This window comes from Zonotrichia albicollis, chromosome 4, assembly GCF_047830755.1.
Source record: "Zonotrichia albicollis isolate bZonAlb1 chromosome 4, bZonAlb1.hap1, whole genome shotgun sequence".
Taxonomy (NCBI): domain Eukaryota; kingdom Metazoa; phylum Chordata; class Aves; order Passeriformes; family Passerellidae; genus Zonotrichia; species Zonotrichia albicollis.
Window position 1 is genome coordinate 14762096 of NC_133822.1, and position 15419 is coordinate 14777514.

Here is a 15419-nt window from a genome sequence, read left to right on the forward strand (position 1 = left end):
ATAGTCTGTTGTACCCCCATGCTTGTGCCACTCTCTCTGGCTACAAGAGCAGAGATTTCCTTTCATCTCCTAAAAGGTAAAGTGGAAAGATCAAAGAGCTCAGTATCCGGAGCTCAGCACTGCTGCCAGCTGAGCTCTTCCTGCTGAAGCTGTTCACAGCATTTGTTTTTGTGTTGTGATTTGACAGATCTCTGGGTTTCTGATCAAAGCCTTTGTAAGGACAAATACAGTCTTGTAGCTCTTCCAATGAAAAGTTGGTTGTGTTTTGTTTTGTGTTCTTAATTTAAGAACTTGTAGTTCAGCTCCACCTTGTCGGCCTCTTCCTAGACATTCTGGGGACTCTGCTGCAGCACTGAGCTGGTGCGATCCTGTAGCTCACCCTGGGAAGAGGATTTCCAGCCTACAGGAAAGATTAAGAGCAGCTAACAGTAAAAACCTTGTCCTTGGAACTGGTAAAAGCACTACTTGCACAAAATCTGTTTCACTTCCAGCTGCGCTCACTGCTCCCAATGATACCAGATTAACAGGCTTTTATTTCATGTGTAGGAGAAAATGGCTCTCACAGGACAAATCCATTTACTTGGTAGCCAGGAATGATGGTGAACTGATTTATCAAGGAGAGAAAATCAGCAATTATCTCATTAGAGAAGGCAAGATACTGTTTTTGCAAAATTTTTTGTGTAGTAGAGAATACATGAATTCTTTGGAATTGGCATCTTGCTGGTTGAAGGTAGGGCAGCACAGACAGTCTGACAGGCACAGCATGTTTGTTTCAGGTTGCAGTTGATGTTCATTTGAGAGAAAATAGCTTTACTTCTGGTGTTGGAACCCAAATACACAGGCCTGCCTGGCTGGAATCACTTTTCAAATTTATGCTCTAACTTGGTGCTTGCTTCCCTCAGGGAAAAAGGAGACAGGACCTCTCCTTGCTCAGCTCACAGGTCTGCACAAATGCTATGGAATGCACTTGTTTCAGTTTTCATTTGTGAAAACTGGGGCACAGGAAACTCCAGTATTCAAAATGGGAAAAGAAAATCCCGTGTTTGGATTTTAATCTGTGTTCACTGTGTTGAAGATACAGCTAGAAATCTGGAGTCTTTTGCTTAACTGGGGCACAGAACAGTTACCTTGGGACAAATTATTTTCATTTCAGTCACTTAATACTCCCCTAGTATGTCACCTACAGACTGTCCATAACTGTCCATTTGTTATCCCTGCCTCTGCCTTGTCCTTGGTTTCTTTAAAAGTACAGAGCCCTGTCTTATTCTGGCAGGACCTTGTTTATTTTAGCTGTGAGGCAGCTCTTAAAACCCTTAAATAGGCCACATTAAAATGCTCTTGCATTTCAACTTGTTCAAGTGCATGGTACAGAACCACGAGTGCGAACAGCTGCAAAACTCCATTTCCCCCCAAATTCTTAAGGAAAAAAAAAAAGCTGATTGCAAAGTCAAACTTTTCTAAACTGAAACAGGCCTGATTACAAGCCAGCTGGTAGTTGCTCATAAGAGCAGCTGAACTAAATCAGACTAAGTATCCACATATTGCAGCACCTTGTCTCCAGCTGTGGTCAAAATAAGTTGCTAAAGATGAGTAAATTGAGCATTGCAGCAGAGTGTTATTTAAATATTCTGACAGCAGCTTGTTCTTTTAGTTGTAACAGCCACCAGTTAACTCTCTGCTGTTCAGTTACCTCCTGAATCTGTTAGGTTCCAAGGGAATGATGCTTCACACTCACAGTTTAAAGAATTGCCATCTCTTATTTGTTTTGGGCTGATTTGCTGCTAGATTCATTTCATGCTGCTGGTTTTTACAGTGGAGGAAATAATAACTGGTCTATTTCCAGTTACACTTTGCAGGTTTGATAAACATCTGGCACAGTTCCTGGTACTGGTGTCAGGTCAAGGAAGATCTTAATTGCTATCTGTATAAATTACTCCTAGGGCATTGATTATCCTAATCAGTCTTCTGTAAGTCTTTTTCTAAGATTCAGAGGAAGGCAAGGAGCAGTCCTTCTTGTGTAGGATTGCATGCAAAAAGTTCATTAAATAGGTTTGTATCTGACAGTCTTTGGCTTCCCAATCAGTTTTCTTCTGAGCAATATGAGAGACCTTGGAATTCCAATAGATGGAGAACTTGAGCAGCAATGATCAGCAAAGAGTTTTGGATTTTTACCTGCTCATTTCCTGTGTTGTCCTGTTTGCCCTCCAAAACACAGACATAATGTTTAACTTGTTTCACCCAGCCCCTTTAGAACTCTTCCTGAGGCTTGACTCTACCAGAATGGATGAACTCCACAATAAAAAGCTGAAGTCATGGGACAGTGTGTTGGGATACAAAGACAAAATGCTAAGCTAAGGTGTTTTCATTTTACTGGGCTCAGATAATGTCACTGCTGACTAGGAGTGATGTATGTGTGGGTTTGGTGCAAGAGCACTGCTGCACAGCTGATAGAAACTGAAAATTATCTTGGGATACTGTAAACCTTTCCCCACAGCTCCTGGCAGCAGGCTCGGGGCTGTGCTTGCTGTGAGGCAGCAACTCTCTTCTAGAAAGGCACATTGTAAATAGGGCTGTGGCTCTGCTGCAAAACAGGGGGGCTTTATTTCCCAGCAACTGACACCACCCAAATTCTTCTCCTTTTACCTTTACTAAAGTCTCTGCAGCTGAAAAAGATCTATTGTCTCTGAAACAAATGCACAATCTCTGGCTTCTAACTTGTTTTGAATTTTTTACTATTATATGGCTACTGTGATCATCTAGTCTGACTTCCTGCCTACCACGGTCTATAAACATCCTGTAAATAGCTTCAAGTCTGATAGCTGTGATTAAATTGGAATGTGGTTAGAAAATTCCTATGAAGTGGAGAATATTTCAAGACAGGCTGTATGCTTCAGCCTTAAGTGGGGATTTCTGCTGCTGCTGTGGATTGACAAGTGACCACAGGCAGCAGGTTCCATACAGTTCACTTTCTAATTGCATCTAGGGTGATATTCTGCAACTGGCTTTGTAAATGTAGCATGTTCAGGAGGAGAAAAAAAAGAAAATGTCCATTACAGGCACCTTCCTGTCCATATCACTGCAGTATAACTGCTCAGTGTCAATTCCTGGTAGATTTTTCAGACCTCTTGCTTTAGAAGAATCCCTGTAGGAAATCCAGTTTGGTGGGAGTTTGCTCTGTTGTTTCTAGGGTACCTGCTATTCAAACATCTTGGAAAAGCCTGAAGTAGCTCAAAGATATGTCATCATTTCCTTTATTAATTACAAAGAAAATCAGTTGGAAAAGGATATCCATAAAGTGTGTGTATCCTAGTCCTGAACTTTAATTCCACATTGTCCTCCTCTCTGCATGCAGTGCTGAGCCACATTGTTCTTATCCTGATCTGCAAGAGCCTAAATCAAGTTTTGGGTCAATTGTTAAAGAGCAAGTATTAATTAACAGACACCTCATTAAAACACCAGCATGGGCTGCAGCAGCACTGACTTTTAATTTTTTTTTAGCCAGGCAACAGCATCCAGAGACATCCTTTGAGTCAAAGCACAAGCAAGCAGTACCTAGAGAACAGTACAGGAGAGTGAAAATCTGCTGTTGGCTTCTGTGAAGCTGCCCAGCTTTTCTCCTTGCTAAATATGACAGCTGCCAAACAAAATAATTCCTGTGTGTCTCCTTTATCAGACTTTGGATTTTCTAGGAGATTTGCAGTCTCAACTGCAGCCATTCTACTGATAAAAGCAGTATTTATATACTCTTGCAGATACTACAAACCAAACATACAAATCTCCTAGTAGTTTATTAGTTTTTAGCAGTTCATAAATAGGAAACCTCATTAAGAGCTCCTGAATCATAATTCAGCAGTGTCCACTACAGAGCTTTGTCTGTTACACTGAAATTACTGAACTCAGCATCTCAAGCTACATGTCATGTCATTAAGATCCTCTGATGTTAAATGGATTGTCTTGTACTGATAGTTAAAAGATAGTAAATTTATTGAGCTTTTGTCCAAAAGTAGAAATAATCAATTTAAATTTTCTCTAAACTTAGTCAGATTTATAGTTATGACAAAAAATGCTTTTCCCTAATCCCAATTTGTGACTTTATTAAGCTTCATTATAATTACTACATTAAGAGAGAATATATATTTTGCTGCAACTGAAAATTGTGTTATTTATAAAATTGTGTAAGAGCAGATAAAGGACTGATACAACTGGTTGATACAAAGGAAGAAAATGTATCCATGTTCAAAGATGACTCTTCAGAATATCTGTAAGTTACCTTCTCCCATTTTTTTAATACATATTTCCCTTCTATCTATGAATTAATGCACAAAGTTGCTTGAAATAACAATAAATGGTCTGGATCCCCCAGAGGATCTGAAGCTGATGTTTCTGTCAGTCTTCTAAAAAAGGATAGTCCTTGTGATTTTTGCATCTAGAAAAAGAGAGTATGATTAGAACATTTTAAGGATATGGTTTAGAGAAAAAGCTTTTTTTTCCCCTGGTAGAAGAACTGAAACTGAACTACATTAAAAACACATTGTCTGCTTAGTGTATCCAGGGCAGGGAAAGTGAATTCTCTGTAACATTTGCATGTATCAGTGACCTTCTCAAAGGATAATGTATCTTATGCTCAGCTGAAATTGCCAAAATTCCCTGAGATATTAAACGTCTCTCTTGGAAACTCCCAAGCCACCAGGGTGCTGTTAGACAAGGGGCTAACCTGGGAAAACTGAATAAAATGCAGCTCTTGGTGAGTCTGTAACCATTCTGTTATCTAGACAACATTGGCAGGAGTACATAGGCACAGCTCTTCCCTTCAAAAAAACCTACAACTCTCATTCTTAAAATGGAATTTATTTACTCTGACTGTCCCTTATGTAAAGGAGCCAAAGAAAACGGAGGGGGGAAATGGCTGCTTATTTATTTTTGGAATTTCCAGCTGATTTTGATTTTCAGGCAGCAGTTTGGTATGCATCCAGTACAGGACCTCTTAGGAACATTGTGCCTGCAGAAATCCCAGCGTTCCCAACCTGGACAGGATGGGCAATACTCTGATAAACCCAAGGGTGAGATTCCAGCAGATGTGACCAGCTGTTGGCTGAGGCTCCCTCTCTCTTTATTTTTAAGGGGCTGTTAAGGGGGATATCTAAGAGACAATCCAAGCTATCCAGTGGAAATCCAACCCTGCTGCAGCCTGCAGGAAGAGGATGAGGATGAGGAGATACTCACTGGGTTAACGCACAGATGCGATAGCGCTTCGTGAAACCAAGGAGGGTCTCCATCTCCTCTGCACTCAGCTCAAAGTCAAACACCTGCATCAAGGTCCCAGACAGCTGGATTAATTCAGTTTGCAGTGAGACAAGGAAGTTTATGTGCAGAAAAAAGAGCAAAACCAGGCTGAAGCACTAGGAGGTGTGCAAAAAATAAATGTGTAAGGTTACAGTGCTGGTGGGCTCTGCCTGCAGCAAAATTGCACCACAAGGTGGAAGAGTTTCTTACCTGATGTGTTCTAATGAGGCTATGGCTCTTTACTTTCAAAGTGGCTTTTTACATTCATAAAGAAGTAAAAACCTATGTGGGATCTGACAAAGGTTTTGGCAGCTCTGAGTTTGAGGGGTGTGGTTTGTACCATTGGCAGAGTTGGGGTTTTTCCTGTGTAGTTTAACACCATTAATGACTCTGTAAGGTGCCCTCTTACCTTAAAATTTTCTTCAATATGCTGCGGAGTGACAGATTTGGGAATGACACTCACATTTCTTTGGATTTGGAGCCGGATAAGCACCTGCAGGAACACAAAAGGAATTTACAGATGAGAAGTGCTGCTTGTCTTCTGAAAGCTGAAAAGCAAAGGTGTCTGCATGGTCACACAGAGCAGCTCTGCTGGTAACCAGAGAGGGCTCACAGAGGAGAAGCACTACCTAAACCCTTCCTAATTACTGCATGAGCTCATTAAATCCTCATCCATCTCTGAGGCTGAGATGACAACAAGGGAGTGCATTGAGCAAGAGTTCAGAGTTGGCAGGATGCTGTATGGAGAGGCAGCCAGTGTGCCAGTTAAAGCCCAAAACCACTGCCAATCTTCTGTCCATCACTAAAACTGAGGTAGAGAGACTGTTTTTCTAAAGCATTAAACTGTGTACAGGACACAGCTGGAACTCCATATGATTATTATTCCATAATTCCTCTCTAAGTAGTTACTTTAGCACAAGTGGGAAGAATACATGACAGCAGGGAAAACAGCTCTGAGCAGTATTAACCTGAGCTGGGGTTTTGTTGTGCTTGAGTGCAATTTCCTTAATTTGAGGCTCATCAAGAAGGGAAATATGGTCAGGCTTGGACCTGTGAAAATAAAAAAACAGGCTTCAGTAGTTGAATAACCCACTGTCTTCTCCCTCAAGCACTGTATCATAAGAATATTGTTTAAATTATTAAAAAGCATAATCTTTCATTCTTTAATTTAACATCTTGTTACTTCAGTTCATGCCTTCATTCTTCTTTTTTATATCAAGTGAGCACATGAGAAGAGGCCTGTAGTTTCTAGTAAAAACAGGTCATATAATACATTTATGTCCAGCCTGAGATCAGGCTGGGAATTTCTTTGATCCAGATCCCAGGAATTTCATCTTGTCCTTTACAAGCACAGCTGCTCTGGCAAAAGCCCTGTCCCAGGTCAGAGAAAGCCATGAGGATGGGAGTAAAAGCAAAATTTCTGCAACTTCCCCATTTACAAACTCAATCCCTTTGTCTCAGCAGGACTGCAAAGTTGCTATTTTCATAAGCATCTGCTGCTTTGGTTTTTTGTTTGGTTTGTTGTGGGTGGGTTTTTTTTTTGTTCAGAAATTCTCCTACATGTTTAATAAGCTCACTAAAACTCAGTTAAGAATTCTCTTCTCTGCTTTCATCAACCAATTGATCATTTTTCTTCAAAATACAAAACTAGTGGACTGAATATCGCAATAAGTGTCAGGTTTCTGTGGGTGTGATTTTTAATTAATTAGTGAGTCTTTTTCTAATTACAGTAGTTTTTCTCAGAGGTTTCATCCTAAGACTGGTTTACTGCATTGACTTCAGTCTACATCTAAGAAATCTCACAAAACATTCTTACCCTGGCCAGTTGGGTGCTCCAAGGGGACAGTATGCAGTGACAGAGATCCCTTTGGCTTGGCAAAGCTTAATCAGCTCTTCCTGAGGAAGATAGGGGTGGCTCTCAATCTCAAAAAAAAAGAAAAAAAATTATCTTTCGCCTCTCAAAAGCAGAGGGTACTTCAAGGTTTAGCATTACTGTGCCACATCAGCTTTGAAAGGGTTCTTTTTGCAGGTGTGGGGTTTTTAAGGGACTTTTAAGAGATGTTCCATCCAGTGCAACAGCCCAGACAGGTGTGATGCAGGACAATTTACCTGGTTGTTTGCAGGTTTGTGCCTCAAGCCTGGTTTGCCCAGGAGCTGATTGATCTGTTTTTGGTTGAAGTTGGAGACTCCAATAGCCTTCACCATTCCCACATCCACGAGCTCTTCCATAGCCTAGAAACACCACGGAACCACACTTCCTATCAAGTTCTTTCATTTTTTTATGAAAAAAAATGCCCACACAAAAACTTGAGCGGTAAAAATCTTCCTGTGCTGTGAGAACAGTACCTGAGCAGTGGGGCTGTGGTCAGACTCAGATCTCACATTCTGTGTCACCATACAGATAAATAACAGCACTATTCACACAACCCCTAAACTATTATTATTATTGTTGTTGTTGTTGTTGTTATTTCAGTAAAATATTACTATTTTGAAATACTATCCCCAAGCAGACCTTCAGACAGATGGAAGAGATTCTTTTAGAGTAATTCCTCAGCTAAGCAAATAACCATCCCACAATAAAAAGCACCTTCTTTGGGACAGAGCAGCTCAACAAGGAGCTGTCACAAGACATCTGGAACAGGATGGATACTGGTGATCAATGCTGATTAATTTCCCAAGAGAGATGTACCATTTAGCAGCTGGATTATAGGATAAGCAGCACTGTGTTCCCCCTCCATCACATATATTCTTTCACACTAATGAGCAATAAAACAGCCAGACAGCCCTAATTAGATTGTCACATCCAACAGAAAAGAATTGGGAAAATAATCTGCTAGCAGCCTTTAGAGCAGAAGATACCCTTGTTCCAAAGCAGAAATAATTTTACTTTAAAGTTGCTGTCATAAGCAGCAGCCTGAAATGTCCACTTTTTTCCCTCAAATGACCAACAAAAATGTGCATTATTCTTCACCTGACAGAAGGCAAAAAGCACCAGTGAATTCTTGTGACTCTGGTGAGTTTCCTACCTGCTTTTGGCCTGGCTGTGCTGAGCACACGGGAGTGGAAGGGAAAGGAAGCCCAAAGTCTCAGCCAAGCAGGAATTGGAATTCACGCCCAAGCCTGGCCTCTCAGGCAGCACACAGAGCTTAGCAAAGGCTTTGGCCAAGTCCCACTCCTTCCAGAGACACAAATTTGGGAGCTGTGGTGCATTGGCACAGGCATGTTGGCTTTGCTGGGGTCTGGACAGCTCAGGTACCACAAGAGGTAGGCATGGCTACAACTAAAGCCACCAGAAATTGCCCTGAATGGAGTAGGGATGTGAGAGACAGCCTTTGTTAGCTCAAGCCACTGCAGGGTACACACACACACAAAGATTTCCTCTTGTCATGCCAACACAGCCAGTTTAATAAGCAGTAGATATAAAAATACCTAAATTTTGGCACAGTGACACAAAAAGGAGCCCAAGGACGCAGAGAAATCAGCAATCTCAAATACTTGATGTTAGAAATTCTCTCAGAACAATTCCCACAGTGGAAAGCTTAGAGTTTTCAGGCTGTTATTTCAAACTAGCAAGATATTTTTGGCCTGTAAATGAATGTACCTCCCACGTATCCAGAAAATCTGTGTCGCTGGGAATGATCATTCCATTTCCATCTGCAGGAAATAGCTCCTCTCCTGCCTAGCAGCACAAAAGGAAAAGCAACATGAAGGTCAGCTGAATTATAAATACTTCAAGAAATCATTTAGAAATTTGGGGGAGCAAGTGGAGCTGGAGACACTGAGCTGGATATCCTGAGTTATGCTTGTGGTGGGGTGAGACATGGCTGAAAGGACCAGCCTGTATCAACAGAGAAATCTTCAGGAAAATCTGTCCCTTGAAACCCTGTCCTGCAGGCACTTCTGTGTGCCTCAGGTTGAGAGAAGGCCAGGGAGGTGGGACAGTGGGGAAAACAGGATTTATTTAACCTGGGGGTACAGAAAGAAGAGAAAAATCTCTTTGGAACAAAGTAGTTCACATATTTGATTCTTGATAAGGAAATGTTAGCCAAACACTGTAAGAGGAATGTGATCTGGATGGTAATTTGATCCATGAGTTGAAAATGCTGTGCGAGGGAAAATAAGGTGGTTTTTGTACTACAAAACCGACCTAGTTTAAGCCGCCCTGACCTCTCCTTTCCTCCTGGGCTCTCCCTGCAGAGGTTTATCATTATGTCCTAATGAGATTTACCAACACTCCTCATTGGAGAAGACTAAAGAGATGTCTGGTCCCAAAGGCAAAAGGGGCAGAGGCCTGACAGATGGATCCTAGGATTTAAAGTTGCAATACCTTGAATCCCATGGGGCAGTGCATCAGGTAGAGATCCAGATAATCCAGCTGGAGGGCAGCAAGTGTTTTCTGGCACGCCTCCTTCACCAGGGACCTCTCGTGGAAGGTGGACCACAGCTGTGGGGAAACACAGGCCTGGGAGCTGCTCTGCTGCCCTCACAGTGCCAGAGCATCCCTGGCAGGCAAGCACAGGGCACAGAGGCAGCTCAGGGTGTGTGTGGCACAGCCTCTCACCTTGAGGAGGTGCCACTTGAGGCACCTCGATTTATTTACTGTTAAGTAACTAAAATGAGAATGGGATACTCTGAAATTCCATCAATTATTGCAACGATTAAAACAAAGAAAATAAGTGAACCTGGTGAAAATTGACCCGCCAGCTTCCAGCAGATAGAAGTTACTTTATTTTTCCTACCATTGTTGCTGGGGGAAAAAACAAAACAAAGCATAACATACAGGAGCTGACAGGCTGAGGCCGGCAGCGCAGCAGGAGCGACCACAAAAACAATAGTCCTGCTTCCTCTCCCAGAGGCCACCAGGAGCACGGCTTCAGTTCCTGTCTCCATGGCTGACAATGGACATGGACTACAAAAAAACCCCTCTCAAACCCAGCCTTTTGTTTCTCAGGGGGTGACCTATTCCCTCCCCTCACCATCCCCTGATTGCTCTGCCCTGACAGAGGAGGTAATTCCCAGCTTCATCCCTGGTGTTGGGATGACCCTGAGGTGCTGGAAAGTCTCTTTTTCCCAGCCCCAAGACTGAAGAAGACGACAGGATTCCTGGGCTCTTCTCAAGGTTATTTCTTTTCTCTTATCTACAATATTCTTTCTCCAACCCACTGAGGTCTGTCCAGCAGGTCGGGTTGAGGCACACTGACTGCCCTTGGTGTTATCTTTTTATACTAAAAACTACCTGTACTATTTACAATAATTTTCTAATACCTATCACCTATGTTAGACAGTTTACTCTAAACCAATCTAAAAGTGCTGCCATCACAGCAGAAGATGGAGCACAAGAAGAAGGAGAAGAAGGACAGGACACACCCAGATTCCTCCATCTTGCCTCCTGAACCCCCATTCTAAAAAACCCAAAATTCTACTTTTTCACCCTGTGACAAATTCACTATCATTCTACTCAAACCCTTGTGGCTTGTAACTCCTCACACAAAGTTGGGAATTGTTTCCATGGGCTAAAATCCAAGGCACAGGTGTCTGTGACTCCGTGCCAAGGTCTCTGAGCCCCCTGCCAGGGTCTGGAGTCCTCCAGGGCAGCCAGAGGAATGTCCTGGGTTCTGACACATCCCATGGCCCTTTCCGTGGTGGGACTTTGAGCTTGGCCCCATGTGAGAGCCATCTCCAAGGACACACCTTGCTGACCACGAAGAGCTCCTCCCTCCGCACCGCGCCCTGCTCCATTTTGTGCCGCAGCGCGTCCCCGATCTCGCTCTCGTTCTGGTACATGTGGGCACAGTCCAGGTGCCGGTACCCCACGTCGATGGCAAACTCCACTGCATCCCTGGCTGCCCCCTGCAGAGACTGAAACCACAAGAGAAATCAGTGATTTGCTAAATAGCAGATTAAGGGTTTTGCTGATCTGAAAACCTGGCAATTTTAAGCCCCTAGAATAACGAGATATTCCAGCTGTGGGTTGTTTGTTTGTTTGTTGGTTTTTGAGGTTTTTTTTGTTGGGGTTAGGATTGAAGGTATTTGAGATGATAGTTTCCGTCTAGATTTAGGCATTTATTATTATTATTTATCTGTTTAGCTTTAGGTGTTTAATATTTTTATTTATGTTATAGTCTCAACGTAGTGAGTTCTGTAGTCTTTTATTAGCAAGGCACAAAATGGCTTGTTAATGTCTTGCTAAAGGCTTTCTATCTCTTGTTACAAGGTCTTTTAAGACTAAACTATCTAATTAAGAAATGATACCTCAATTATTTTCTTTTTGAACCTGATAACTGTTTCCTCGAAGTCAGCACTGCGGACTTTTCTGTTCAATTACAAAATATCACCCAAACTTATGAAAAAGAAGGAAGAAGAAGGTAAAGAACAACCTGCTTCTGCCCTAAAACTTCCATCTTGCTTCATATTTATTACTATGTTCTAAAACCCCAAACTCTAAGTTCTCTACCCTGTGATATTACACACTTCTCACCAACTACACACCCATAATCCCAGTGTTATCAATCAGTTTTGGAAGCTTTCTCCACAGCCTCAGGTCAAATGCAGTGTTCTCTTGTGGGTCTGTGCCTTTAAGCACAGAAAGTTTAAAATTCTCAGCATTTAGGGTTCCAACACCAGCCTGGATCTGGCTTTCATTAGTTTTGTGAGATAAATGGCAAAAGGAATCACTGATGAGGTGCCTGAGCTGATCCACCCTTTTCTAAGTATTGGAAGTTCCCCTTGGGACACGAGGCTGCCTTGAAATAAATTCTGATTTCCCCAGAAATTAAGAGCAACTTTAGCGTGACATACTGGTGACATGAGGAAACCAATCACCTCTGGAATGTGCCCTGGCCCGGCGCAAAAACAACCCAGCTCTTGGTGACACGGGACAGGGAGGCGAGGGGACTCAAAACACTACACACAGTGCCACCTCCTGGGTAAAACACACACTTGGTGCTGGACAGCAAAACAAACCACTTCAGATTCTTGGCTTGGAGACTCCACTGAACTGTTTGATGGCTGAATCCAGAAAATTGCACCCCAAACAGAAACAGGATTCAAAACCAGCACCACCTCCTGTGGTTATTAATCGTTGTGGTGTTGTGGGTGTCTCTAGGACGAGGTGAGAGATTAATCTGAGTTCATATTTTTTAAAAGGCTGATTTATTACATTGTGATATTATATTAAAAGAAAATTATATACTGAAACTACACTAAAGAAAGAGAAAGGAGACATAAGAAGGTTAGACAAGAATGATAATAAAAACTCAAGACAGAGAGTCCAACACAGCTGGCTGTGATTGGCCATCAATTAAAAATAATTCTCATGCTGGGTAAACAATGTTTCAATTTTTTAAATTACATTTCAGAAGAGTAATACTTGGAGAAGCTGAAGCTTCTCAGCTTCCCAGAAGAAAAAATCTTAGCAAAGGGATTTTTCAAAAAATATGACAGTAACAACCTCCTACTTTTTTCTTTTTTAATTATATCACTACTCCAAGTTTTTCCAGTCAAAGGGCATTTAGTTGGTTCACCTAAATTAATGACAACATAGAAAAAAACACCACTGTTTTTCAGCACACAACTAAAGAGACTGTTGTAAGTTTTACAGGATTTCTTTTTTTGCAGTCGCTTTTCCCATCCATCCCTCCCTGGATGTGAGCAAAGACAACAACCTGCCCTTGAGATTACATAAAACTCTGCCATGTGAGATGTTTTCCAGAGAAAATAATCCTTTGTTTAATTTCCCCAGGTGCTCACTGAGCTCAGATTCGAGTCAGAGCTGCCAGGTAAAGGGGAGGCTGCTGTGGGAACCTTGAAACCAAAGAGCTTTAATGAAATTATCACCTTGGGCTTTCTTTTCATTGCATAACAGGGATCATGTGCCCAAATTTTTCCTTCTACTCAGTCCTGACCAGTTTCTATTAGCAACTTAACAAATTCCTTCAGAGATCTCCCCCATCACAGCACTGGGCCCTAAGAAGCTCCCCCAAGGCACACTTTGGTTTTTAAAGCCTACTTGAACTACTTTAGGCTTCTTAGTGTCCCTTTGTCATCAGAAAAATAAAGACTGAAAGAGCTAAACAAACTCATACCTGTTTGTGCACATAAAGTTAAATGCTGATTAGATCAAATGGCCCAAAAATATGGCAAGAATTTAAGATATTTTTATGGTGACTGGAAAAGTGTTTCATGGAGCTGGGAAGTTATGATTTGAAGATTTGGTTTCCAGTTTCAGATCCAGGGGAAAGTTTACTTTTTAAAATCTTTTTATCTTTCTTAAGATCAGTTTCTTAAAATTTTCAGCACATTTCCAGACTCATTTACATTTATAATTCAATATATTCTTTAACCTACTCTCTCTTACCAAAAGTCCATTAGGTAACATTTGCAGGTAAAGAACCACCCAAACCATATTCCTGCAAAGTGCTGCACACTCATCTGCTGCCAATAAAAACAAGTTATCCTCAAGTCTCTAAGGGATTATTGTGAGTTCCCATTTCCAAAACTACTTATTGCCCCTTAAATTCCTATATCCACACACACTCATCACAGATGACACGTACATGACATGCTGGGATATTAACACAGTGCCAAAAGAAAAAAACCAAAACAAATGAAACCAAAACAAAATAAAAATACAAAGAAAAGTTAGCTAGGCAGAAGCTTTTACTTTTGCAGCATGTAATTTTTTTTTTTCCATAGCTAAGAAAAAATCTTGTACCTGCTCCACTACCTCCACTCACCCCTAAGATTTCCTGAAGGCTGGGAATAAATCCCTGCATTCCCTGAGCTATTTCGAAAGGAAATATTTCACAGAGGATTTGCTGCATTCTCCTGACCCAAAGGAGATTTTTTCAGCAATCCACTGTGATGATTCCCAGCACCCAGAGGTGCCCAGCTGCAGCAGGTACCTGCCAGGTGCCCAGTCCCAGGATGGGCATCCTCCCACCAGCGGGCAGCTCCAGGTGAGTGGCCATGGGCAGTCAGGCAAGGAGGGGCTGTGGGCGCCTGCAAAACCTTTTAAATCAGCTTTGCCCCTCCCTCCTGCCTGCTGACTGGCTGCAGACAAGGAAAACATGGGCAGAAGTGCTGTCATAAGAGGAGGCAGGGATTTTGGTTTAGCTCACCTTTTGAAGAACTTAAAAAATGGGTTGCAGGCTCCTCATGAATTTATTGACTGAGCTCATCATGGCAATTTTGGCAATTTTCCATTGGTGGGGGTTGCAGGTTTTTGTAAACCTCACAGTCTCTGCTTTTCTGCAAGAAATGTGGTATTTGGGGAGGTGGCACATGCCCCAAAACCATTTCTCATCTCACCTGTTCTGAACACATCACCAGAAAATGCTGGAGAGCTGCTTGTCTCAGGAAGAAGCAGCAACCTGTCCACAGGAGGAATAATTTTTTTAAAATTCCCAATATATCTTTATCCCCTCAGCATCAAGCATGTATGTTTTTATACCTTTTTATATTTCTTTTATATATATATTTGATCTCAAGGCTCCCCACAGCTTTTGCTCTCAGCCACTTTATGATGAGTGGTCGCTCCATTCAGAACTCTTTTAATTTTATTTCTGAGCTCAAAATGATCAGGTCTGTTGGCCTGAATTCTGCAATAAAAGCAGGGTCTAACCAGCAATTGTAGTGCCCAGAGCTGCTAGGTAGAGATTTCATTCCCCTACATGGATTTTCTCCTGATTTGTGAGAAAAGGGGATGATGTAGAGGAGAGATCTGTGATGACCATGACTCTCCGAGTCATTGTTTCCCTGCCCTTCAGTGATTTTGTAAATCACGTATTGACATTTTAGAAATTAATACCTTTGTGAGACATTTATTGGAGGTATTTACTTTTTTTCCCCCTGGTTTTCTGTGCATTTCTTGAAGGAATATCTGAATCTGAGGAGGAGCCTGTCAAGGATGGAGCAGATGATGTGTAATTTGCTACTGCATGGTAATCCAAACCAAACAAAAAAGGGAAATGAGGAGTTACCAGGATCTGCAATAATCTCTCCAAACATATCCTCTTGCCTTTATCTGGCTTTGCAAAACCCTTGCCATTGGTGCTGGGCTTCATTTGCACAGTGACTCAAACACAGGACAAATAACCCCAGTTCCTTTGCAGCAGTTTTTTGGTAGAAAAGCGTTT

The 15419-nt window shown here is 41.9% G+C and overlaps 1 protein-coding gene across 2 annotated transcripts; it reads right to left on the reverse strand.

Annotated features, from left to right (window-relative positions):
• Positions 1–3129: 3129 nt before the first annotated feature.
• LOC102068792 (aldo-keto reductase family 1 member B1-like) lies at positions 3130–14693 on the reverse strand. Of its 2 annotated transcripts, XM_074538873.1 has the most exons (10): positions 14187–14693; positions 10975–11142; positions 9611–9727; positions 8885–8962; positions 7393–7515; positions 7100–7206; positions 6252–6333; positions 5693–5776; positions 5224–5306; positions 3130–4426 (listed from the first exon to the last, which is right to left on the reverse strand). In XM_074538873.1, exons 1-10 carry the CDS (start codon positions 14250–14252, stop codon positions 4387–4389), a joined length of 948 nt encoding a protein of 315 aa, XP_074394974.1. In that variant the 5' UTR covers positions 14253–14693; the 3' UTR covers positions 3130–4386. The 2 variants fall into 2 exon arrangements, with proteins under 2 accessions (XP_074394974.1, XP_074394975.1); XM_074538874.1 differs by lacking the exons at positions 8885–8962; positions 9611–9727; positions 10975–11142; positions 14187–14693 and adding an exon at positions 8310–8706.
• Between the last annotated feature and the right edge of the window lie 726 nt (positions 14694–15419).